The sequence below is a fragment of the Mesitornis unicolor genome, unplaced genomic scaffold (assembly GCF_000695765.1).
Source record: "Mesitornis unicolor isolate BGI_N332 unplaced genomic scaffold, ASM69576v1 scaffold3802, whole genome shotgun sequence".
Taxonomy (NCBI): Eukaryota; Metazoa; Chordata; class Aves; order Mesitornithiformes; family Mesitornithidae; genus Mesitornis; species Mesitornis unicolor.
The window spans coordinates 2687-27537 of NW_010168395.1; the positions used below are offsets into that span (position 1 = coordinate 2687).

General features: G+C 40.7%; 1 protein-coding gene across 1 annotated transcript; it reads right to left on the reverse strand.

The window, feature by feature from the left end:
• Positions 1 to 543: 543 nt before the first annotated feature.
• On the reverse strand, positions 544 to 24084 carry CCDC158 (coiled-coil domain containing 158). Its single transcript, XM_010178993.1, has 21 exons — positions 24001 to 24084; positions 23479 to 23588; positions 22903 to 23230; positions 22406 to 22475; positions 21688 to 21793; positions 20936 to 21050; positions 18687 to 18776; positions 16896 to 17093; positions 15296 to 15778; positions 14582 to 14771; positions 13286 to 13438; positions 12454 to 12566; positions 11689 to 11847; positions 10018 to 10110; positions 9243 to 9368; positions 7180 to 7343; positions 6347 to 6406; positions 5935 to 6002; positions 4458 to 4670; positions 2057 to 2158; positions 544 to 620 (listed from the first exon to the last, which is right to left on the reverse strand). Exons 1-21 carry the CDS (start codon positions 24082 to 24084, stop codon positions 544 to 546), a joined length of 3102 nt encoding a protein of 1033 aa, XP_010177295.1.
• Positions 24085 to 24851: the final 767 nt, after the last annotated feature.

Consider the following 24851-nt stretch of genomic DNA (forward strand, 5'->3'; position numbering starts at 1 on the left):
TTTAAAGGAATTATGGCATAGGATGGAATCTGTGCAGCTGTAGGTATGTGGTTCAACACTTTATCCCAACATTAACAGGAGCCACAGGCAGGTTTCCTGCTCTTATTGGAAATACTCGGCAGTTCTGGGACACGCAGATGAATCAGAATTTATTGAACTAATGACATGAGGTACAGCAGGAGGGGAAATGAATTTATTTTAGAATAAGAAAAAATGCCCAACAAACCACTTCAGAACTACTGTTCTAAAAAAGAGGACCAGAAATGGTGTGCAGGAACCAGAATGCATGGAAGAAGTGCTGGAAGCTGAAGCAGACAGCAATGTGCCATGGCCAGCGAACTCAAAACACAGCTATGGACAATGTGTGCATGAGTTTTTACTCCTCTGTACTTACCACTCGTTTTAAAGTAAAACCTGTAGAGTGTCGTGGTTCAAGGCAAAAAGTACAAAACTGAGTTTTTCTTCTCATTAATCTTTAAAAGTATAACGTATTTTAAACACAATGTACATACATGGAAGTAATCACTCATGTATACAGCATCTTCACTTTGACAGCTTTTTCTCCTTTTCCTTTGCTTTCTCTGTCTTCATCTCCTGAGTTCTGATCATGGATGACAGGGCTGAGAAGAGCAGCAAGAACACATTATCTGACCACCACCCTGTGTTAAAATGATTGAGGCCCCAGGTGCAGACACCTGAAGCTTTGCAATATCCTCCCACGCATGACACTGCACTTATCAAACCCAACTTTAGTCTGCATTTCTTTATATGCATGGTCTTAACATAAAAGATAAACCTAGTTATAAACAGGCACCAGTCTCATCTCCTTTGCAAAACCAAAGTGTCAAATGCTGGAGTGGTGGCAAAATGCTATTGATTTCAGTCTTTCTTATGGGAGAGTGTGAAATGAATACCTTTGGCCCAATGCTCATGGAAATGGGATTACTTAGCACATAAAAAGCTTTTTTCCCCATCTCTTTCATACAGTAACTCTTGATACATTACAGTTATGAATATGTACTTTTACATGGATATTGAAAACAGGCAAACTGAAGATGGCAATGGATGGCAAAGAATAAAAATGAGAACATTTAACTTATACATGAAATAATTTGATGAGTTTTAGCTAAATCAGGTTACTTGTATGTCCCTGACATGTATGCGCTGTATGATATAGGGAAATAATTATTTCCCAAATCTATGAAGGGAGATGTAAAGTGAAAGCAACTACAATGTGCAGTAACAGAAAGTGCAAAGAAAAGAAATTGCATCTCACTTTGGCTCCTGCCATCACTGAGAATCATGAGTGTTTCACCAGTGACTGCTGCAAAGAATGAAAATGACAACATTTAACTTATACATGAAATAATTTGAGTTTTAGCTAAATCAGGTTACTTGTATGTCCTTGACATGTATGCGCTGTATGATATAGGGAAATAATTATTTCCCAAATCTATGAAGGGAGATGTAAAGTGAAAGCAACTACAATGTGCAGTAACAGAAAGTGCAAAGAAAAGAAATTGCATCTCGCTTTGGCTCCTGCCATCACTGAGAATCATGAGTGTTTCACCAGTGACTGCTAAGGGATCAAGAAGAGAAGGTGAAAAGCTCTCATCATCACTGTGGACATTTCAGATTTAAAAAATGTGAGGAAAGGATATGCTTGTAAAGCCACTGCTGGGAAACTATGCATTTGGAGTCTACTGCTGTCAGAGCATCTTTCTGTTCCATGAAAAAGCCAGCAGCTTGTTAAAAATGCCATTTAATTGGATGTGACAGCACACAAAAGCACCCCTGACCAGTTGCCATGTTTGAAATGTTAAGGATCTTGAAGCTTATTAGAGTTAAGGGGCTGAGCAACACTGCACTGTGTAGTTAATCTAATTATTCTCCTAGAAGCAGGATGACGTAGAAGTGGGTACTGCTAATAAAACAGGCACATCTTAACTGACCTCATGCAAAAACACTGGTAATGCTCTGGCAGGTAAGAGGAACAGTTTCTGGAAAGCATGGCCATTTAACATAAAATAGGAATATTTCTGGTAAATTCTGGCACCTTGCTTTTCCATCTGTAATGATTCCACCAGGTTTAGCAGGCTCTCCTTCTTGTTCTGCAGCCTCCTAGGTACATTCTCAGTAGTATCCGTGGGCTGAGAAGCTAGTGAGAAAATTATTCATCAACATGTTATCACAGGTATTAAAAACCAGGGTCATTATAAATGATTTAAACAGTCTATCTCAGAAAATAAAATTTCAAACAATAAAACTTCCAGTAACAAAGAAAATGAGCAAGAAGAAACAGAAATTTGTACTTAATGGTATTTCTGTTTAAATGAGAATGCAACCCTATTTCTATACTGCCTATAATTCCCCCCATTTGGGGAACGGAATGAGTGCTTTTTGTTAATAAAACGGTATTTATGCCCACAACTTAGACATTCCTTTTTGCCAGTAAGACTGCAGGGGTTGAACAAAGGAAAGAAGTATTATCAATTGCATTTTACAGATGGAAACCTAAGCTATTTCCTAAGTTCCTAAGGCACCTTACTAAAGGCAGGAATTCCAAGTCTTTGAAGATCCAGGTAGGATGTGCTGACTCGCACAGCCAGCTCAGCGCTTTGATGGGGCAATGCCACGCACATTTGTGCTCTGCTTATGAGCAGGCAATTCTTAGTTGTGAAACATGCATTGAAAATACAGATTAGCTACCAAATATGCACAGCCAGACAGCTGGGGGATGCAAAGGTCAGCCAGCAACTATGTTCATGTCCTAGCAGTGTGCGTAAAGAAACCCTGATGTTTTTAAACTGCAAAAGATAAAAGCCACTGAGAAGTCTGTGTTAACATAGTAACAACCCAACACAGACATGCTAAAGTTAGGTTGAAATTCCAAAAAAAACCAAACAACTCCAAGAACCAACAAATTCACCTGAGAAGCAGGACAGACAGACCCTTGGGACTTCTCAGAGCTATGAGGAGCGCTGAGGGAGCTGGGGCTCTGGAGCTTGGAGCAGAGGAGCCTGAGGGGTGCCCTCATTCCTGGGGATCCATTGGGAAAGGGCAGTGTCAGGAGGAAGGAGCCAGGCTCTGCTCTGGGATGGCCAATGCCAGGACAAGGGGCAATGGTCCCAAGCTGGAGCACAGGAGGTTCAAGCTGAAGATGAGGCCAAAGTTTGTGAGTGTGAGGGTTATGGAGCATGGCCCAGGCTGCCCAGAGAGGTTGTGGAGTGTCCTTGTGTGGAGACACCCAAAGCCCTGGCCGTGTTCCTGTGTGAGTGCTCTGGTGATCCTGCTGTGGCAGGGGTTGCACTGGGGGAGCTTTCCAGGGCCCTTCCAACTCCTCACATTCTGTGATGCTATGGTTAGATTTTAGCCTGTACCAGAAATAATTAGAGCCAGGTGTGCTACATCGCTATTGCAGTGCTTATGGTATTTTCAGACTTTGAAAAGAGAAAATGCATGTTTAAAAACGGTACTTGGTAGGTATTATGTGAAAACTTTATTGCTTACCTTGTTTTCCTATTGCATTTACTCATTTTGGGGTCTTTCTGCCACTTAAATGCAATAAAACAGTCCTGACAGCCTGGCTCACTGACAAGTAATTAACAGACTACCTTAAAAATGTTCATCATCCTTATACATATTTTGTGACGCAGGTAGGCTTATTCTTTTCCACTCAAGAGCCACACAGACACAGCCTTACATCAGTATTTTCAGTAAACCCCAGAACTTTTCTAAATGCGCCACAGGAACCACCACAACTACTAAAAATACTACTATTAGGCAGCTGTGTCCTCTGTTACAGCAAATACTGATGTTAAGCATCCCTAGAGCCTATTTACCCGAATGAAGCAATTTACCAGTTCTTAAATTCAGCGATATGTGGCACTTACCTTCTCTTTGCATATCACATTAACTAGCTGCTGTATTTTACTCGCGATTCATTCTTCACAGAAAAAAGCCTCTCCTTGAACAGAACTGCAGCAGGGCTGTGCTTTCAACAGATAAGCCTTGACCTTGTAGCAAAGCCAGGCTGGTGTAAGCAAGACCAGATCACTTTTAGGTAAGCGGGCCACAATGCTACAGCAGTGCTTTAAAATGAACCATCAGCAAATGTTTCAATAAATTTGCACAGTGTAATTGTATTTGCTGCGACTACAGGTGAAGCCCGATGCCATGTCAGCTCTGTATCTTTCAGAATCACGAGTAATTATGTTCAGCAACGTGAATGGATTCTGTAGGCAACATATTACTAAAGTATATAGAAAATAAACGCAGTATGAAGTCCAGGTACCACAATAATAAACTGTGTAAGACTGTACCAGTGATGGTGGGACTGCATTGGTTTCAACAGAATTACTGAAGGGCTGAATTTAACCTATAGTTTGTAACTCCTTTACTGTACTGGCTGGGAAGAGACCCAAACTCTTTGGATTATTAAGTGGGACCGGACTTACCCATCTGGGGAACTGCAGCTGCACCCTCTGGAGAGCCACACTTCCTCACGGATGGTCTGTGCTCTGGTGAGGAGCTGGCGCGAGCTGCAAGGTCAGCAAGTGGAGCAGTCAACAGCGCGTGTACTGGAGACCTTGCTCTGTATCGCTCCTCCTGCGAGACCTTTGTGGGGAAGGATGTGCAGCAAGGAGATGCTGAGATGATGGATGGACCTCCTAGAAGATCACCAAGCAAAGAGCTGTAAGCACACACCTGAATGCTCCCTGACATGATGATACCTCTAAGAGTTAAGAGGGTTGGGTTCCCTTCGCTGCACTCCTTGAAGAGGCAGAAAAACCAATGTTGCTCACACAGGTCTGCCATTTCTCTCCTTTCTAGTAACTAATTTATATGCTTTGAATTCCTGGCAGAAAGGGAGTCATAAGGAAAAGAGACAAGATATGCACAGAAATATGCAGCCAACAGATAACACAGCATATTTTCATATGTATGGCATATGGTGTGCAAGTTAAAAAAAGGCTGCATGAAACTAGCAAGGGGAAGACTGACTGCAAATCTTCTCTTTGTCCACCCATAGTCTGTTTCCCTACTTCTAACACCCCTCCTGGGCCATCTTGAAAATAAATTTTGGGGGGTTACTAAAAAAATTCCCCTTGTTCAACTGCTTCTTAAATATTCTGTGTGAAAACCACTACTTGCAGCTGCTTTGGAAGCCAGGAAAAATCCCTGGCTGTTGCTGCAGGCTTGCTGGAAGGCTGACAGTACCTATTCTGGAGGTGTTTAATACTCAGAAGTTTAAAAAGAGAACAAAGTGTAGCTACTCCTTAGGACAAACAGGGGTGATGTAGCCTATCTTTGAAGCACACTGGCTTAAATACTAAGAGATAATTAAATGTATCGGTATCTGCAGGCAATTTTCACAGAAAAATCACAGAATGGAGAATGTTGGAAACTAAACAGAAGGCAACTAAGACTAGTATCATCAAACTGTGATGCTCAAAGCCATATCCTTTAGTTTAGTAACCTAAACAGAAATATATGTTACCTCACTTTAAAATGTACTGACCACCCAGTACTTTGAATGCAATCAATGGAATTTGCAATGACCTAATTTCTCTCAGAAGCCCATCCAGAGATACCTGGATACACAGTTTAAGAGCCTAAATTTAGGCACCAAAATTTGAAGATGTTATCCATGTGAATTACACAAGACGATCACTATTCATTAGTAACCACCACAGCAGATACCCATGTTAGGTGTGCTGATATCAGCCTCCACAGAGCTGGTTTCCAGCAGGATACAGATTTTGCAGTCAGTGCAACTGAGACTTTGCAATAGCACCTGCTAAGAGGTATTAGAATAAATGACCTAAGAATAGATCCCTGTATTTGGGCTGTATTTCTTGTAAAATTGTGTAATACTCCAGTTCCATATTGATATGGCACCTTCAACTCCCAATGTGGCCAGTGAAAACTTACCAGGGGATGTAAAGCGCAGAGTAACACGTTGGGACTGAAGATCTGCAGTGTGTAAGCATGAAGGATCCCTGCAAGCAAAATCACAGCAAAATTTGTATTTTAGAAGGATTATGCTAAGTTTTGGTCATGCAAGGTAGCCTCCACAGTGAGAACGTGGAGCTCTCATATGTAATCTCCAGAATTTATACATGTATATTAAAGGCAATCAATGTAAATCAAGTTCCAGAGCTCTTTCTGAGAGGGATGAAAGTAACATCGCAGCTTTGTTTTCTAATTCCCAGGGAGCTTTTAGCATTATGAATAAAACAATACAAACTCAGTGCTGCTGTTGTATTAAAAAAGCTTTAGAAACTGAACCTCAGATGAGTACTTTAAAAAGCAGGTTACTCAGCGAAGTGAAAGCATTTCTCACCGGCCAAAAGTATCCTTTTCCACGATGGTTTCAGTAGCAGAGTCTTTTGCTGCAGCCTCCCTGCATGGAAAAACAGATCACTGTTAAAATCACAGCAAAGGCCTTGCCAGTAGGATTGCTACATTTCCCATTTTCAGGAGATAAGCTTGTTTTTAAACAGAGTGCAATGGCAGCCACATCCTGATAGGAAAGAAAAGGCATGGTAAAATTGTTTTATGAGTTCACTAAAAAAAGTCTACAAGTCAGAGTGAATTTAGACCACTGAAGCAATGCATATCTTTGGGAAATAAAGGACTATATTCTGTATGAATACTGAGTAGTCATAAAGATGTGCTCCAGAGGACTCAGGCAAAGTCAAGGCAGGAAGCGGTACAACATCAACTACCTTGATGCTTGTCTGATCAAACTCCTGTACAGGAGTGAAATAAAAGCCTCTACAGCTTCTGTATTTAAGCTCTCAAAAATGAGCCTGTTGATAACCAGCACATCTTCTGTTTAATAAAATACCTGGTGACAGGCAAAAAAAGCCAGCATCCATAGGATACTGGGACTGATCTTATTCCACCAGTATGTATTATGGGAGAAGACTGATGGCTGAAGTAAGTTTCATCCTAATCAAAGGCCATGAATTTTACTTCTCCTTTACAAAGCACCCTTAGGTTTTGGATTAGAAACATCAAAATTTGCACTTGGTTCATTTTACTGTTTCAGGTACCACTGCCATTATCATTTGTTTAGCATCCTATACTGCTCCTGAAGCACACGAATGGCCAGACTCTGGTTTCAGGAGGCAATACAAGCACACAACAGAAATAACAATATATTACTCTTACACTGTGTTCCCCTTGGTTGCCGCAGGTGATTTTCTCCCACCGTTGCCATCATTCTTGCCATGATCTACAGTGGGAATGTCATTGCTTGAGCTTCTTAATTCCTCAAACATCTTCTTTAGAGCCTGCAGTGGTTCCTCCTTCAAAATGCTTGCCTTGGAAGACATCTGGAGTAAAATCATACAGTTAGGAAGTATTTATAAAGGGACTCTTTTTCAGTTCTCACCTATACTCTGCTGAAGTCACACATTTCTTTCCCCCTCTATACTTGTGGATGGGGTGGATTTTTTGTAACTTAAGATGTGGTAGAGGTTAGGATCATGGTAACTCAAAGACTGTCAAAATACGCTCTGAATATGATTGCAGTCCGATCTGGAAAGTTATCAGACAAACGTGTAAAGCAACTAAATGTGATTGAGGGAGAACACAGCTAACATCTGCGATTTGAGTAAGTGTTGTGAGGAGGCTACTGCTACAGTTTCAAGGTCAAAAATACTAAAATAAGCCTTTAATTGTGAACACTTCCCCTACCCAATACAACCACGACCTTTTTCAGTATCCAGAACTCTTTGCTCCTGTGACAACTTGTGTTTTCTCCTTTTTAACCTGTGATCCCAGGTATTTCTGTACAGTGCACAAACACAGCTCTGAAGACAGAAATGTCTTCATTTGTATGTCAGGGTGTTTTCAGGACATTCATTTCTGTAACAGCTGAGCCGTCTGCAAATATAAAGCCACTTCAGTGTCACAGCCCTGCTCTGAGGTGAAGCGCAGAATTATTCTTATTATACTGATCAGGACCTCAGGCAAAGGTCTAGTTCAAACGAATCCATTTTCTCTGTGAAGAACTGGATTTTTCAGACTACTCTGCACTTCACATGTTCAAAGTACTGCTCTCACTTATTTACACTTCATTTGTGGGATGAAGTGGCTAAAAACATGGGTCAATGTGATACTGAGTCAGACCAAATGCTTCTTTCCCACACTGCTGCTAAGGGGTCACTGTCTCAAGTGCTGGAGCTGCTTCATTCTGTACAATAACTAATCCCCCATGAACCAAGAAGATTCAAGCAGACCTTGAATCAAGTTCTCCTTCAACTTGTTAGGGTCTTACCGTGGTACTACACAAAAAAATCAAGTCTTTTTTCCTGCTCAATACTCAGAAGTATAAATTGATTAACTCAAAGAAAAGAGAATGGGAGTGCCTGATGCTGTAGGTATTTCACAGAATTAACTACCCTTTGTTTCTTGATGTAAAGGTTTGTCAGCACATTAGAATGTAAACAGAAAGTATTACTGAAAAATAATCTGTACTAACTTGCAGCCTCAAATAGATTTTGACGGAAAAATTAAATGAAAAGACCTTCACCAATTTCTGTGGGAGATACCTAAGGTCCCTTCTGGAGAATTACACAAAACCTACACAGAAAATACCAAAAGATTTGAAATAAAAAGAATTAAAATATTTGAGCTGATGTTTTCCGTAATGAAAAATCAGAATAACACTAGCATCAAATTTAAATCTAAGTGTAGATATATAAAGCAAAAGGAAGGACGGGCAGTGATGTATCTTTTAGGATAAAATCGGTCAAAATCAGTGAAGGCCAGCTTGGAGAAAGACTAAAAAGCTAATGAAAGGTATTATAGGTCAATCAGATGATGAAATTTATCAGGAACTATGTACAAGTCTATTCTGACTGCCAAATACAAGTGATTTTCACAAAGTACTAGTGCAAAAAAGCCCAAGTGTAAACAACACTACTGATGGATCAATACCTCCGATTATAATCATTTATAAATAAATGCTATTGCTGATAGAGGTAAGAGAAATTCCTATTACAATCTATAGAACCTTTTATTGTCTGGTTGTTTTCTGCCTGTATTTCACAAATGGAAAAAAAAAATTGAAAGGCCATAATGTATAGAAAATTATTTCATCTTTGGTGGAAAGAATTCACTCTCGGACTCTCCTACCAGATGCTCTCCCATTTGGAAACTCCATGTTATCTTCACTCTTTGGAACATCCCAGTTCGAGTGCAGTTTCCAGTCTGAAGCAGGTACTCACCCGAGGGGCACAGCTCAGCAAGTTCAGGGAAGGGGGCACTACAGCAGAGCGCAGGTGGGCAAGAGGCACCCTGTGCCACAGCTTGGCTGGAGCAGAAGCTGATGAGAGGCCTGGGCCCTGCAGCTCCTGTGGGAGAACATCAGCCAAGCAGAATAAGCAGGTTATCAAGAGCAAACCCTCTGCAACAGGGCATCGTTTTTAGCCACATCTTTTATTATACGCAGCACTCAATTCTCAAAACATTTCCCAGTGACTGAACTGGATGCAATAGTGGTAGTTTCATTTGTTTTCAGAAATTTAACATGTGCTCTGGAACCATTCAAGCAGAGGACATCTCAGGGCCACCACAAAATAAAACCATCCCACACTTCTAGCTCTAATGGTTACACTCATAAAAGGCATTACTCATCCCTATAGACCTTGCCTCTCTAAGTCATTTTTCATAAAAATGCCATGAATGTTTCTAGCTGTTATTTGCCTAAAGCTGCAAGAAGATGCTGAAGTGTCACTGAAACCAAATGCTTTTAAAAGCTGAAGCACGAGATCAAATATTCCTGTAGCTATTTGATCTTTTGATGCCCTTACTGTAAATACCACTTCAAAGGAACTGAAATTAAGGACACGACTTGTGCAGTAATGGGGTAATCCACATGAAAAAAGGTCTCTGAACACAGATTTTTGAGAGTAATCTGTAATAAATGAGGTTAAACCAGAAGTTAGGATTTAAAGTAAATGAATTTAACTCTATATCCATACTTCTCAGTAATGTACTTACTTTTAAATCTAGAGTATGCTGCAGTCTGAAGCGCATTGCTTCTTGCTCCTGACGCTGGATTATGCACTGACATTCTGCAAACTGCACGGATACCTGTAAGAAAGGATACAGGAGGCAGAAGTTAATTTTGCTGTCTGTGAGTAACATTTTTCCATGTTTTCTTTCCAATAAACAAACAAAAACGTACACATACAGATGCTTTATTTGCCTACTGCCCCAAGTACAGAAATACTGCAAGATGACCACATGTCTTTCTTGCCAAGCTTACAGAGGCAACCAACCCGTTGTATGATCCCTGCATGCACACCCTAACACCACAGAAGGGAGCTAATCCTAGCCCTAGGTTTACTGAACACCTCTGGGATGAGACAATTCAAATGTACTGAGACAAAAGTATACTTGAGGCTTTAAAATGGATGGCTGGTAACGTTTTCTGGCCTGTCTTTGTTAAGTTGTTTCCTTTTCAACTAGTTTAGTCTGAAGAGGTGCGGGCAGATCTAATAATTCAACTATTTTTCATTGTTTATTAGGATAGTTACCAAGAACAGGGGAAGCACTAAATCCAAGCACATAAAGTAAAAGATCTTTACCAACCAGACTGCTTTTACCACTAGAAGAGTTCCCTCTTCAATTTTAAAATAAGCCCTGCTCTTTCTGTGCTTCTTTATTTTTGTCACTGAGCAAGGGCAGGCTCGCTCAGGCACTGTGGATGTATGGTTACAAGCAGCAGCTTTTTGAATTTTAACATTATTAATGATGAGCAAGAAGGCTAATTACACTTTCTGATGTTTCTGCAATGGATGCTCTATGATGGCGTATCCGAGCATCCTGCCAGATTGTGAATTTCTAGGCACTGTTATTCAGTGCACCGTAAGTGCTAGTTTTTAGTGAGCACCTCTCTCCATTGTCTCAGCTTCTAAGTCAGGTGGCTACCACTGTGCACAGTGATGTATACTGCAAAGAAAGTCAAGATTCTGGCATCAAGCATTTAATATAAGAAATGCCACGCTTGGGAGGAGATATCACAGTTACACTTATTTATTTTATTGTATTTTTAAAGTGATGAAGCTAACTGAGAAAGACACTTTACCTTGAAATTTAGATCCTGAAAAGCTCAAATTCCGAGCAGCTGAAAAGACTCTTCCTTCTGGAAAAGTAGATCACCTGTAGGCACCTGGGATTTGTGTGTCAGTTGGACCAAAATGTCACAGAATCACAGAACACCTTGGGTTGGAAGGGACCTTTCAAAGTCACCCAGTCCAACCCCCTGCAGCAAGCAGGGACATCTTTAGATCAGGTTGCTCAGAGCCCCATCAAGCCTGACCTCGAGACATACTCAGGTGTGACAGCAACAGAAAGCTCAACTGAAAAAGGCAAATTGAGCAACACAGTGGTGCTAAACTTCCCTCACCCTGAGGGACCCACAGCTGGCAGACTCAGGCTCCAGAAAGGGCTGAGCACAGTCAAAAGTGGTGAATCAGTGTCTGCTCACACTCAGTTCCAGTGCAGCCCCTGCTAGGAGCCATGCAGGAGCCAGTGCTGCTCCCTGGAAGGTCAATCTGCTTTAAATTCTCTGCAATCTACAGTCCAGGTAAGACAATTTCTCTTCCCAAATGACTCAGATGAAAGCACCCAGCAATCTCTCTTAATTTGAAAGCTACCTGAAGTTACCTTATCAAGGGCTGTCTCCAGCCTAGATATTCTTTCTTTCAGGCGTTTGTCTTGTGATCTCAGGACCTCCAGTTCCCCAGCAATCTTGGTATTTTCTGCTGTAACACAGCTCAATTCTTGACTTAGTTTACTATTTTCTTCTCTGAGGTTATGCTTCTCCTGCATTTAAAGAGGTGAGGACCACAAAGGATGAATCAAGAATTTGTAATTACCTACACAATACATATTTGTTTTCTGCACTTTTTATTCTAAAAGATCTAAATTGATTCTTCCAAGGGCTCAGCTACTGCATCTTGCAGAAAAGTGAGGTTTTTTCCAACAAGAAGATGAAGTCTTATAAAGGAAAGTACAATTGGACTGGTCCTGATGAAGTAATATCTCAGATATTAGATTGATTTTGAAACTAGAGTTTTAAACTTCAGGATCCACAGGATCCAAAGCCAGTAAAGAAGGATGACAGGTCATAATGAACAGATACAAACTCCAGCTATTGGTAATTGAACGATTTGTCACAGAAAATGCTATAAAGACCTCAGTATGTTACACAGACCCCGACATACAGAGTTTGCAATGAGAACTGCAGAAGTTGAGGTGATGGAGATATTCCCTAATAAATACTAGAGGGAAGCCAGGGAAGCTGCCCATCACATCAAGTAAAATTCTCCCTGGCCCTTCTTGGGTCAGTTGTGCTTCTGGCCAGGCATTTCTTCAAAAGAACAATTTCTCTAAATACAGCTAAATACTTTTACTTGGAGCACTTGTGACCTTAGCTGCATTTGCCATTGCCTCTTCCAAGAATTTAATCTTGCTCTGCAATGCATCGATCTGTCCTCTCCTGGCTGTGATCTGCTTCTGCATTCCCACTGCAACCTTCACTGCTGTAAAACACAAGGTTTATTCTTAATGAACAACATTGATTGTGCACTCCGAGTTCTGACAAGAAGACTCCAGAAGTCAGTTATCAGCAGTATGCTGGAATAAGTAAATTGAACCAGGATCCTGTAGTCACTTATGTGTGCAAATCACCCATTAGGATCAGAAGTTTTGTCCAAAGTTGTGGTACCAGACCCATCACACAAGAAAACAACACTCCCTGCCAGTCTGCATAAAGATCAGTAGAGAAAACTTAACTCACAGTCCAAGTTTTACAGTATGCAGTAAATGGTAAAATAAAAATATGTCAACATCTGCAGTATTCACAGAATCCCAGAATAGGAGGAGTTGGAAGGGCCCTGGAAAGCTCCCCCAGTGCAACCCCTGCCACAGCAGGATCACCAGAGCAGTCACACAGGAACACGGCCAGGGCTTTGGGGGTCTCCACACAAGGAGACTCCACAACCTCTCTGGGCAGCCTGGGCCATGCTCCATAACCCTCACACTCACAAAGTTTGGCCTCATCTTCAGCTTGAGCCTCCTATGCTCCAGCTTGGGACCATTGCCCCTTGTCCTGGCATTGGACATCAATATTGTTTATCAATATTGTTTATTCATTACACAGTGCATCTGAATTATTATTACAACATCTATTGAGGGATCAATACTTAGAAAAATTCTATTAAAAAGTGTGTGATTCAGGGGAAGTTCAATCCATAATTACCACGGCCATCAGTCCCCTCCATAGTCTTTAGAGCAGTCCTGGTCTGCTCCAGTTCAGCTTGAGCAGATTTCAACAGCATTTTCCATCTGTTTGCAGTCTTTTCCATCTCCTTGATTTTTTTCTGGTAATTCCTCTTCAAATCTTGAAATCCCTCTGGTGAGCATAACAAAAGATTCAAATTATGATGACAAAAATTTATCATTCTTCTAGACTATGATTACTGGTCTGTCGCCTGCTCCCTTTTAAAGGGAATATTAGCTATGCAGACAGCTAAGACACAGAGCAAGTAACATCCACTGCTAACTACTAAGTAGTTCATTGTCCTGCCTGTCAGCAAAGCTGCTGTTTCATCAGAAACAAATGGGTTCTTTGGCTGCTCACCAAAACAACAGTTCAAAAAAGGGATATAAATCCCCATTTCTGAGCTCCTACTGCTAGAACCAACTGCATATTGTGGAAGTTAAGGGTATTAACTTTTATTTAACTGTATCAACAGCACTTTGCCCTGGTCATCCTTCCCTCCAGCCACACTTATAACCAGACTTCGGTCTGAACTGATCTGTCAAGCTCATTCATCCTGATAGGACTACACAAACCTAAGGCAGACCTTCCATGTCACATCACACTGCTTAATTCTTACAAAACTCAGCAAGTTTAGAAGTATAGCTGAAACAAATGTAACCAGTGGGTATTTTACAGGGTTGTGTAGAGAGCAAAGTGCGTGAACAGTATAATCTGACTCAGGTGCAGTGCCAATTTAATGGCAGGCCTTTCTGAATTCTGGTGGCTGCCTCAGGTCTAGCCCCTTATTTTGTTTATTATATATATTGTCTTGATCACTTTCCCCACACATTAGTTGTGAAAACAGTGCTTGGAGTTCAGTAACACATTTTTAAAATAATTTTTTAAATAACATTGTAGCAAATCCACAAGAAAACAGAAGCAAAGTTCCACTATGATTTGACCACAGATGGTTAATGGGATCTAAACAACACTTAGGGAGAAGTGGTGAAGTTTCTACTCTATGATTTACTGCATCTGCTGCTTTGGCCTCCAGAGTCAGGCAGGTTTTTTGCTCAGGGTAGTGAGAGATTGCCATGAAGGTTGTATCCCCATTTGTGCCAGAATCCCAAACCATGACTTAGCTCCCTGCAGCAATCTGACCATGCCCTGCTGGCAGGGACCCTTGTGCTGCACCAGCAGCCATATTTGGGTTCAGCAAGCAAGCTGACCCTTTTAACATCTATTTTTACCATCAGCCCAATTTAGCAGCAGAGCTCAGCGGAGGCTCCCTACCTGCAAGGCCAGCCAGCTTGCTCTGACTGGCTCGGACTTCATTCACCAGCTGGGCTTTTTCCAGTTTCATATCATGAAGTGCACGGAGCCTCTCGGTGCATGTGTTTACCAGTTTAACCTTTTCCACTTCCAGCTTGCTCAGTTTGGTCTCCATTTCATGTATTCTGGCTTCTTTTTCATCCTTCGCAATCTAGTCACATAAAAAACCAACAGTAACTATGTGCAATATACATAATCATATAAAGACATCATCATTGCTTTAAATTTCAGTTGTCAGAAAACAGTTTGAGGAAAGAAATATTTCTGAAGCTGCTGACCTGCATAAGGCTGCCAAATCATGCCATTCTTGTCTGAGAAATAACCAGGTAGAAACAGTGTCCTCAGTTTGGAATTCTGAGTGCTCACTCTCTGTTACATCTCAGTAACACCCTGTATCTCTGGTTCTGTTACTTGCATGGACAACTGTATCACTGAGGACAACACGCTACATTTCAGCTTTCACAAGCCTTCCGGCAACTGCTTTGCATCAGCAATTACTCAGTTTCGGTGGTAATATCACAAAATTAAAGTCTTCCCTGCCCACTAACTTTTCCAATACCTTAGGATTCAAGGTGCCTTGTCTGACTGGTTTTAAACCCACATTAGGGTACAGATTTAAAACAAGAAAACATTTACTATCTTATAGAAACATAAATAACAGCACCATTTGCACACCTTAAGTTCTCGTACTTCAAGTTTCCAGTCATTTATTTCTTTTATAAGCTGAAATTTCTCAACTTCCATGGCCCCAGCAGTTCGACCGTGCTGGCCCACAATCTGGGTCATGTTATCCACTTGTTTTTGGAAGATGTTAATAACCCTTTCCTTCTCCAGCACCTGCAGTTTCAGTGTTTCACACTCCGACTGCACGTGCCGTATATTTTCCTCCTCCTCCTTCAGGTGCTGGAGCTCCTGCACGCTACTGCCAAGTTGTGAATGCAGCTCCCTGACTTCCTTACTGGTAACCTCAAGGGCGCTCTCTTTCTCTTGCAGACAGGCGGTCAGATCTGACACTGTTTTCTCAGCAGTCTCCAAATCCACCTGCTTGGCTGCAAGATCTTCTTTAGCTTTACACAGTGTTTCCTTGGTCGACTCCAGTTGGACAGTCAAAGAGGAGATTCTCCTAAGGCTTTCATTTTTTTCCTTGATTGCAGCCATCTGAAGAACAGCAATAAAAGGATCAACCAAGAGAAACATCTATTTCTACCCTTAGAAATGTTTTTCCTATAGTTCATCTTATGCATCTGAGTTTTACAGGAAAATCAGGTCAGCATGGTCTGGTCTACAATGACAATGGGATTCTTCTGGTTTTCTTTCCTCCTTCCCCTTTTTAATACATGAAATATTGCTTGGCATATTGCATTTTTTCAGCACAGAAAATGAAGTATGTTCAACTGATGGGAAAAAAAAAAGATAAACAAACCAGCAATGTTAGTGTAAAATTTAGAGCAGCCGAGGCTAAAGACTTTAAATGTTAAAACTAAACTGACTGTGCTGTAAGTTGGGTAAAATTGTATATACATGAATATTTTACCACCAACTTTATTCCCGAAGACAGAAATGTGCACCACTTACAGCAAAAACTACTGGGATTCAGGAACTGCAAGTAGTACAGAAGAGAAACAGAAGAAAAGAACAAACTTCTCAGTGGGAGGATTTTAAAGGAAAAATAATGGATTGAGAAAATGTAGAAGGATGTGGAAGGTAGGATGAGCCTGCAGTTTGGTAGAAAATAAAGGAACTAACCTAACTTGATCCTTACTCATAATGCAATGCAACTAGTTGAAATGCCAGTGGGCTACTTAATTAAAGCTCATTTTTTGAGGGGCTGAGGATTATACCACGAGTCAGTGTCTAAGAATATACTTTGTGAGAAGGAGTTCTTGCTGACACAGCACTGCATTCAGCTTTGGGTTATCAACACAAACCTCAGCCTGTTTTCATCAAGCACTCGATAGAGTAGGACATTAGGAAGGCCTTTAATTTACTGATTATTCTCACAGAGGTGCCCACCACTGTAAACAGCAATACCTTCAACCGCTTGTGTGTTACATCTGGCAGCATCAAACCTTCTGGACATGTACAAAGTCCTTTGGGAGGTTTACAATCAAAACCAAACACTCTCAGCAGAACTTCTGTTTTCTCCTAAGGCTTCTATGTCAGAAATCAAAACTAAAAACAATGCTTCACTAATAGAAAAAAGATGTGACTTCTGACTGTCATGTATCTGCATCTTTGGAAGGAAAATGTTGGCACCGCCCCATTGCTCACCAACCTGGCGCTCCATTTGTCCCTGACATTCAGCCCTCATTTCCTTCACAGTGTTTTCCACGCGCTGCAGTTGCCTGGTTTTGTTGTCTAATTCTCTCCTGAGATGGTCGATGCTGATGCTGACGTCCGTGTTCTGATCCCAAAACTGCTTGTTCTGCTCTTTTTCCAGGCTCAGCTCTATTTCTTTTTTATGAGGTTCAGCCTACAGGAAATTAAAGTCAACTTACTCCTTCGTATTTTGGTGTTTTTCTTTTGGCAACATTCAATGATAAGGTTACATCTCTGAACAGGGATATTGGCTAATCTGGCCTGACACATCCTATGCTTCCTTCCAACCTTAATTATTTTTCAAGCATGTAGCATCTCAACACTGAAGTCTCTGATGTCATTCACATCTATACCGAGACCATTGTGAGGTACAAAATGAATAAAAACTGTATTTTGTCAACATCAGATCAAAAAGAATGAAGCCCCACATTACACGCCAAGGAAGGCTTCTCTTGATAAACACCCATCTTGAATACCCACTACTAAGAATTGTTCATTGCCTCTCTCATTTCATGCAGTCATTTGTTACCTGTTCTCCAAAGCTGAATTTTTTTTTTCAGACATAATCCTAATCGTACATAATTAAAATAGTAATTTAAAAAGTAAATAACATTACAAGTACTGACATACATCCTTCAAAACTACTAATTTTAAAAATAGAATTTAAAATGTGCCCAAACTGAATTATCAAGACACTTCTACTAATAGTAACTTATTATTTTGGATGTTGGAGATACCTGCATGCTGTTAAAGCCAAAGTAGAGAACTAAGCAGGAAGCTCAGAGAATGAAATTACAACGACAAAAAACCCCAAAGAGGTCCCAAAATTAGATTCCTAACTTTCAATTATGCAGTGATCATTCTGACTCCAGTTTTAGGTACAATCTGTAGGAAAAGATTTATACTAACATATTCACGAACAGGAAACCACCATACAGAAGAAAACAACTTCAGTATCGTCTTCAGAAGCACTTTGACACTAACTGGGCAAACAAACCTAAGGAAGGAGACTCCACAACCTCTCTGGGCAGCCTGTTCCAGTGCTCTGTCACCCTCACATGAGTTTCTTCTCATTCTGACTCCAGTTTTAGGTACAATCTGTAGGAAAAGATTTATACTAACATATTCACGAACAGGAAACCACCATACAGAAGAAAACAACTTCAGTATCGTCTTCAGAAGCACTTTGACACTAACTGGGCAAACAAACCTAAGGAAACCACACAAACCCACCTCCCAAAACTCAGTTGTTAAGGAATAATCTTAGGAAAAGACGAAGTGCAAGGCTAATTTTAGTCCATAAAGCCAGTTGTGATTAAAACAATCCCATGCAGCAAAAATTTTTGAGACTCTCTGTTCAATCTGTGAATGTTCTCAGTCACACAGTAACGTTTAATGGAAAATCCTGGATATATCTTGCAAAAATAAATGTTGTGGGATCAAGGTTCATCAACAGAGGGATCTAAACTGTGGGGTTAATGCAAAGGTGGCTCAGCATCTTTAATACGATTTGTGTCAGATTCAAGGAATTTGAATTTATGACAAAGTTCATCTTAATTCTGAATATCCTGTATTGCTAATGGCAAAGGCCTTTGGGAAGCTTTCTTCACAGCCAATTCAAATTTCTAGTAAAAAAATAATCCTCAAAGTTAATTAAAAGGTAGCTGCTGCACTTTGGAAACAGGCAATGCGCACATCTGAGCGCCAGCAGTCAGGAGAGGCTTTCAGAAAGCCAATTTGTTCTTACCAACAACTGCTGAATCTGGTTGTAGTTAGCAATGACAGCTTCTGCTATCTCTGAATGAGCTACGTGCAGCTGCTTCTTGAGATCTTCGACCTAAAATAAAGACAAAAATTAATGAAGAATTCTACTTTAAACACTACATCAGATTTCTTCTAGGTCCTACTTTAAAGGAGTCCAAATCTCATCTTTTTGCTCAGCTGGATTATTCCCAGTTCGGTATATTCCAAATTCTGCTGTTTTCTTTCAGTGATCAAACACAAATTCATTGCAGAGCTAACTGAGGTTCCTGAGAAGGAACGGGATCTCACCCTGATCCACAACTCCTTACCTGCACCATAAACATTGAATGGAATGGAGAAAAAGCCACTTTAGAACCAATGTTCAAGCTCTTTACTTGATTTGCAATACTACTAGTTAGAAAAGCCAATATAATGCAAGTAAAATGCAATTCATATGGAATCATTAAATGAAAATACATGTTTTGCTGAGTGGTTGTCACACCTTTTCACTGCAAGGATTCAAGCTGTGGCAGTGTATGAGATGACAGGCCAGTCTACATCCCTTTTTAATAAACATAAATACAAACATAAATACATAAATATAACTATAATTAGGACATATCCCAACAGAAAACATGTATGTGTACATTTATATCCCCTACTTAAGCACCAGATGTCCTGACTGCTGAAAGTATCCAGTACCAACAGCTTACACTGGCTTTAGTTCTCATGTACTGCTTTGGAAATCATAGCTGCTAAGGTGCTTTCCTACCAGAGAAGCTGTGGAGAAATGCCTGCTGTAAAAGGGAGACGTACAGTTGTAAAAGCTTTCTTTAGCTCCCCTCCCACACCTTTCTGGAATGACTCCACATACCAGTCTGAGACCAAATGATCCCCAGCTCTCAACTTGTCTCTTAATCAAGTCTACCTCCGCAGTTCAGTCTATTCTACTTTCTAGTCAAAAGCATTAAAGAGGTAAACATTCTGAAAGGGAGCATGCCTCAGGAATATACACTAGAGTTACAGCTATATCCTATATGACCTTTTCCTGTGCATTGCTTGACTTAAATCAAAGGAATTCAGGTAAATAGATCTAACGTGAAAAGCACGCTGTATACTGTACTCTTCACTGAAGCTGTAATACAGTAAGGGAGATTAATTTACAGATCCACCATAGTTCAGTTATGGTGCTGGGAAATGTCACTTCCGAAACCGAGTCGTGTGAGCTTTGATACAAGCGAATCAATGGAATTTATAAACGTGGAAACCTACGGCAATGGTAAAACACAAGGTCCTTCCTGCTGCGCTGCACTATCCAAGCACACGTACACCATGGCCCCACAGGCTCGACCTGCTGCATCCCTGCCTTTCCAGTCTCACATAGTTTGGATCAGAGACTATCAGCTCTGCCAAACTCCACAGCACGTCTGTGACCTGAACCTTCCCTTTCCAATATCACATAGGGGAAGGATGCCTAGATCCTCATGACTTGTAATGCAAGATAGATCTGGATCCATCAGGCATTTCTGCATGGGTCTGCTCCACTAATTTTTAAAGGGAGCGCAAAGCCAACTGTTTTCAGGTCATTTTCTAAGGAAAACATTAATCACCTTTTACCAAAATAAGAAATAATTTAAAGATATACATATTTTTTATAAAACTGGAATCCAAAGCAGCAAAATAAGTGAAAGACACAGCAGACTTAATATGGAAAGGGGATATAAAATGCTGTGGTTAGTGACAAGGCAGAGATTCCGTGGCAGGACTGTAAGTTAAAGTTCCCTCCATCAATTACCTGCTGTACCATCCGAAAAGAAATTGGTCTCTGGGGAGAAGCACAGTTAAAAGAAATTTATCAAGACTGTTGCTTTCTAATAGGATTAAGAAATGGTTCGAATACACAGGTGCTGGCCAGCCTGAGGTTTTTTTGCCTATGTTATATCCCATGTAAGTGATGTTTCTAGTGCAGAACTGCTTTAAGTATTTCCAAAAGGCATCATTTATGGATGCTATCAATACTTTCTGCAAAACTATTTCATGTTCAATACAAACCTGTTTTTTGTTAGAGAAATATAACTTGTTCTTGAAAAGAACACAAATAGAGTCAGGGATAATGCAATTTATCTTACTGTCCACACAGTTTTTCTGAAGCAATCCCTTGTCAAAAGACTTTCCTTATCTATCCAGGACATTTCACATAACCACACAGCCAGGTTAGCTGGCACTAATCCCAACGTAGGAATCCATACACACCTTGTCTTCATACATCCTCTTAGCTTCTCGTAATTCCGAACACAGCTGAGAAACTGCAGATTCCAGGGGACCAGCTTGATGCGCATGCACCGAATTTTGGGTTCTTGTTTGATCTCTAAGAAATGTTTTAAATAGAGGAATCAGAAACTGTAGACATCGTGAAAGCATGAAACAATTCTGGTTGTTTTTGCTGTAACCAGTATGACCACTGAAACTTACTACTTGAAAGTGTAATTTCTGGTGAGATCACGTCAAAACTACACTTTCTTACTGGTCAGATTTGCTCTCTGAGAGACACCTCACATAAAATAAAATCAACTGAAATCTTACTGTTTTTTATTCCTGATGATAACTCATTTATCCTCAAGTAAGTTCTAGGAAATCTAAGTCCGATTTCAAATGCACCCTGAGAAGCATTTTGCTATCAGCTACTGAGTCTCAACGACGCAAGTCAGACGTAAGACACACTGCAATTAAATCTCATCTGATGTCTGCAACACTGCATGGCACATCCTCCTTTTTAAACCGATAAATCTGAGTACTGATTTCTAAGCCATCGAGTACCTGGTGAGAATCAGTGTCTTTTTATTCTCATTTTTTTCCTCCCATCCATAATTAACGCTTAACTCTTTACCTAAAGATGCTAAGAAACCAGAAGAGCAAGGCAGAGAGCAGAACATTCCAGCAGCATCAGCTTTCTCTCAAATTAAGATTACTTTTATCATTTTCTGTATTATAACCAGAAAACATACTGCATGATCTCCATCTGGTTTTGGATACTATCTGCATAGCTGCCTGCACTGGCAGGTGCTGCCACCTCCTGTTCACGCTCACTTATTAGCTGCTCAATCCCGTTTTAAAAAGAAAACACTGGTTATAGTTTTAACCTTGGCAAATAACCACTTCTCCACTGAAGAGGCAATGATATTTTTCAGTTGTCAAAATGTAATCATTTTGGTGTTTTATCGTCAATGAAATTTTATGTATTGAGTTACGTACCCTTTTATTTTAACAGCTTACCGTATATTTCAGGTAGATAACAGGGGAAATTAGGACTTATTGAAAAGGAAGGGCAAAGCTCTTAATTAAATCAGTAAGAAAAAGCTGAGGTAATAACCCAAGTGATTGCATTTATTATTTTCTTTTCAGTTAACAGTGGAACTACTCTCCAAAAAAAATGCACAGCACCATACTGGAACCATTTCTGTGCAGATTCCCCCAGAACACATTTTTTGAGGCAGTGAATAAAACTGGAAATTGCCAGTGTGCAAGGAAAAAGCAGCAGAAAGCCACGAGCAAATAAACACCTGGAATGCAACAAATATGAAGCCCTCAAAAATACCGTTTGCTGCCCCCCAAGCTGTCCCTCCTCCCCAATATCATCAGCATCAAAGAATTATCTGTGGAACACGTGTAAAACTGTCTATGTATGTTTTATAACGAAACAAACAGAGAACAGGTACCTATGTAGATGTTGGTGAAGCAGAAGTTGACTCAGGGTCTGTGAATCTTTCCTCAATGACTCCAGTTCCTCTTCCACCTAAAGAGGTGACAGTGCTAATTTCTAAAGACCATCTAAACAGGCATTTTCAAAGCAGCATTTCCTCCCTTTTGCTGCCACCTTGAACTGTGAAAAGATGCACAATACAGATTAAATTCTAGCACTAAACCCAACCTCAAGTTCATGACAGTGTAGCATTTGTACCTCTTAATGCCATAATAACTTCCTTAGGTCAGTTTAGATGGGAGCTCACCGAGAACTTTCAAAAATGTTTTCTAAAAAAACCAGAACATAAGAGTATTGGAAGGAAAAAAACCCAAACCTAGCACTGCCTTTACATACCAGGATTTCCTTAGGTCAGTTCAGATGGGAGCTCACCGAGAGCTTTCAAAAATATTTTCTAAAAAAACCAGAACGTAGAGTATTGGAAGGAAAAAACCCCAAACCTAGCACTGCCTTTACATACCAGGACAACCTTTTCCTTGAGGAATGACACCTCCGAGTCCAAATCTTGCAAGATGGCAGCAAATGCTGCGCTCAGGCTGTGGATGTGGAGGCCAGTAACATTCCCATGCTCACTGAGCTTCTTGCCTGTGCAGTCTCCGTGGTCCATTACGATGCCACGCAGTTCCACAAGTACTTCCTCCTGGCTGTGGACCATCTCTTCCAGGCGCTGAGTCTGGCTGTCAGCCTCCCTCAGTATCTCCTCTGGCAGCTGCCTGGCAGCTTCCAGCTCTTGGGTAGCATTTTTTAGCTGTAATTTTGCATTCTCTTGGCTCTGGGATTCTCCTCGTCTAAATTTGGACACGAAAGAAATAATTTAGAAAGCAGGATTCACAACATGGATTTTTGTCCTAATAGGTGTACTACTTTGGTTCATTCATTGCTGTTTTTCAGTACCTAATAGGACATTTTCTGAATCAGGGTACCATGGTCTCACTGTCTTCACTCCTGAGGGCCACTTTTTCACTTTGGATACCTGGTGTGCCTCCCAAAGCCCACATCCAGACTCTCCAAAGTACATCTATCTTTACCTTCATACCTGGTGTCCTGAAGCCCATCTCTTTCCAATTGCACTTCCATCAGTTTGGTCTGCAAATCAGGAATGATCAGCCTTAAATTGTTTTGCTGTTGCTCGTGTAGCTCAGTGGTCTAAAGGAGAAAAAGAACCAAACCACCAAGTTAAATCAACCAAAATACCGAGTATATAACCTAAAAAAATGAGGCTGAAAGCAGCACAGGTATGGGAATGAAAAGGGTTTTTTTGTTTCTCTTATTTTTAATTTTTTTTTAAAGTATTTCTTAGTCACATTGTGCCAGTCACAAACTGACTATGCATGGAGCACTGTTACAGGGATCATGCCAAAAACTTCACCTCTTTCTGTCTATCAAATGGCACGTGGGAATCGTGATGGCCAAGTACAACGTACAGCAGCCAAGAAGCTGCTCGAAATATTGAGCCCAAAATATTTTGCTGCTGGTGAAATTCTCCAAAGACACAACAATGACAAAAATGACAAAAGCTCCCCTATACTCAAGAAGCTCCCCTAAATTTGCAACTCACTTCATTCAGCCTCTTCTGTACATCCCCACCTTTCTGTGAGTGTTCCCGAATGTTTTCCATGCGTTGTTGGCCAAGGCCGCTCATGGTTTTTTCCTCAGAATCACTACGTGTTTGATACTTGGAACAGCAGACACTATTGACTGGACTGCTACCAGTACAAGAAGCTGAGTTCTCCATTGCTTGCTGAGATGGAAGAAGCTAAAACATTCTGGTTGCTGAGAAACGAGCTAGCAGCACCTGAAAGGCAGATACAGTTAAGTGTTCAAATGAGAGTCTTTACACACAAATAAACAGTCATATGTGCAAACTGGGCATTAGTGCCATGGGACACTGCTGCCTTTCAGCTGAAAGCTTCAAAATTAATTTGTCTGACCAAAAGAGAAACAAATGCAGCCTAAGTGAGAGTAACAGGCAAGGTTTGGCAGTTCATCTATAAGCTGTAAACAAATAAAGCTGAAGAAAATGAAATGAAATATGAAGAAAAAACAGTTGAGCAACACAGAGAAATCTGAAATGATGCAAAAGTATTTTAAGTGGTAAGTTAACAGGCAAGGGAGGAATACGAGATCATTTAACACAAGCACAGAGCATAGCAGGACCATGCATTTCACAAATAACACAACTACAATGTGCACACTTGATTTCTGTCAGCACTTTAATTTTTTCCTAACAATGCAACAAGTCCCTGTGTCTGTGCTCTGCACTTGTCACGCCACCTCTGCATCTGTATTAACGCGTCCTGAGAAACCTGGATGTTCATTTATATAAAGAATTAGAGGACACAGGTGCAAACAGAGCTGCAGAGCATGGGAAAAGCACCCTGAGGAGTCTGCTGACCTGAAAGTGGGAAG

Coding starts and splice junctions, on each gene's coding strand:
- CCDC158 (XM_010178993.1), bottom strand. CDS start 24,084: ATGAGCGGCCTTGGCCAACAACGCATGGAAAACATTCGGGAACACTCA. Junction 21,051..21,687: donor AACCAGATGGAGATCATGCA/GTATGTTTTCTG, acceptor AACATTTCTTAG/AGATCAAACAAGAACCCAAA. Junction 13,439..14,581: donor CAAGCTGGCTGGCCTTGCAG/GTAGGGAGCCTC, acceptor TATGCTCACCAG/AGGGATTTCAAGATTTGAAG.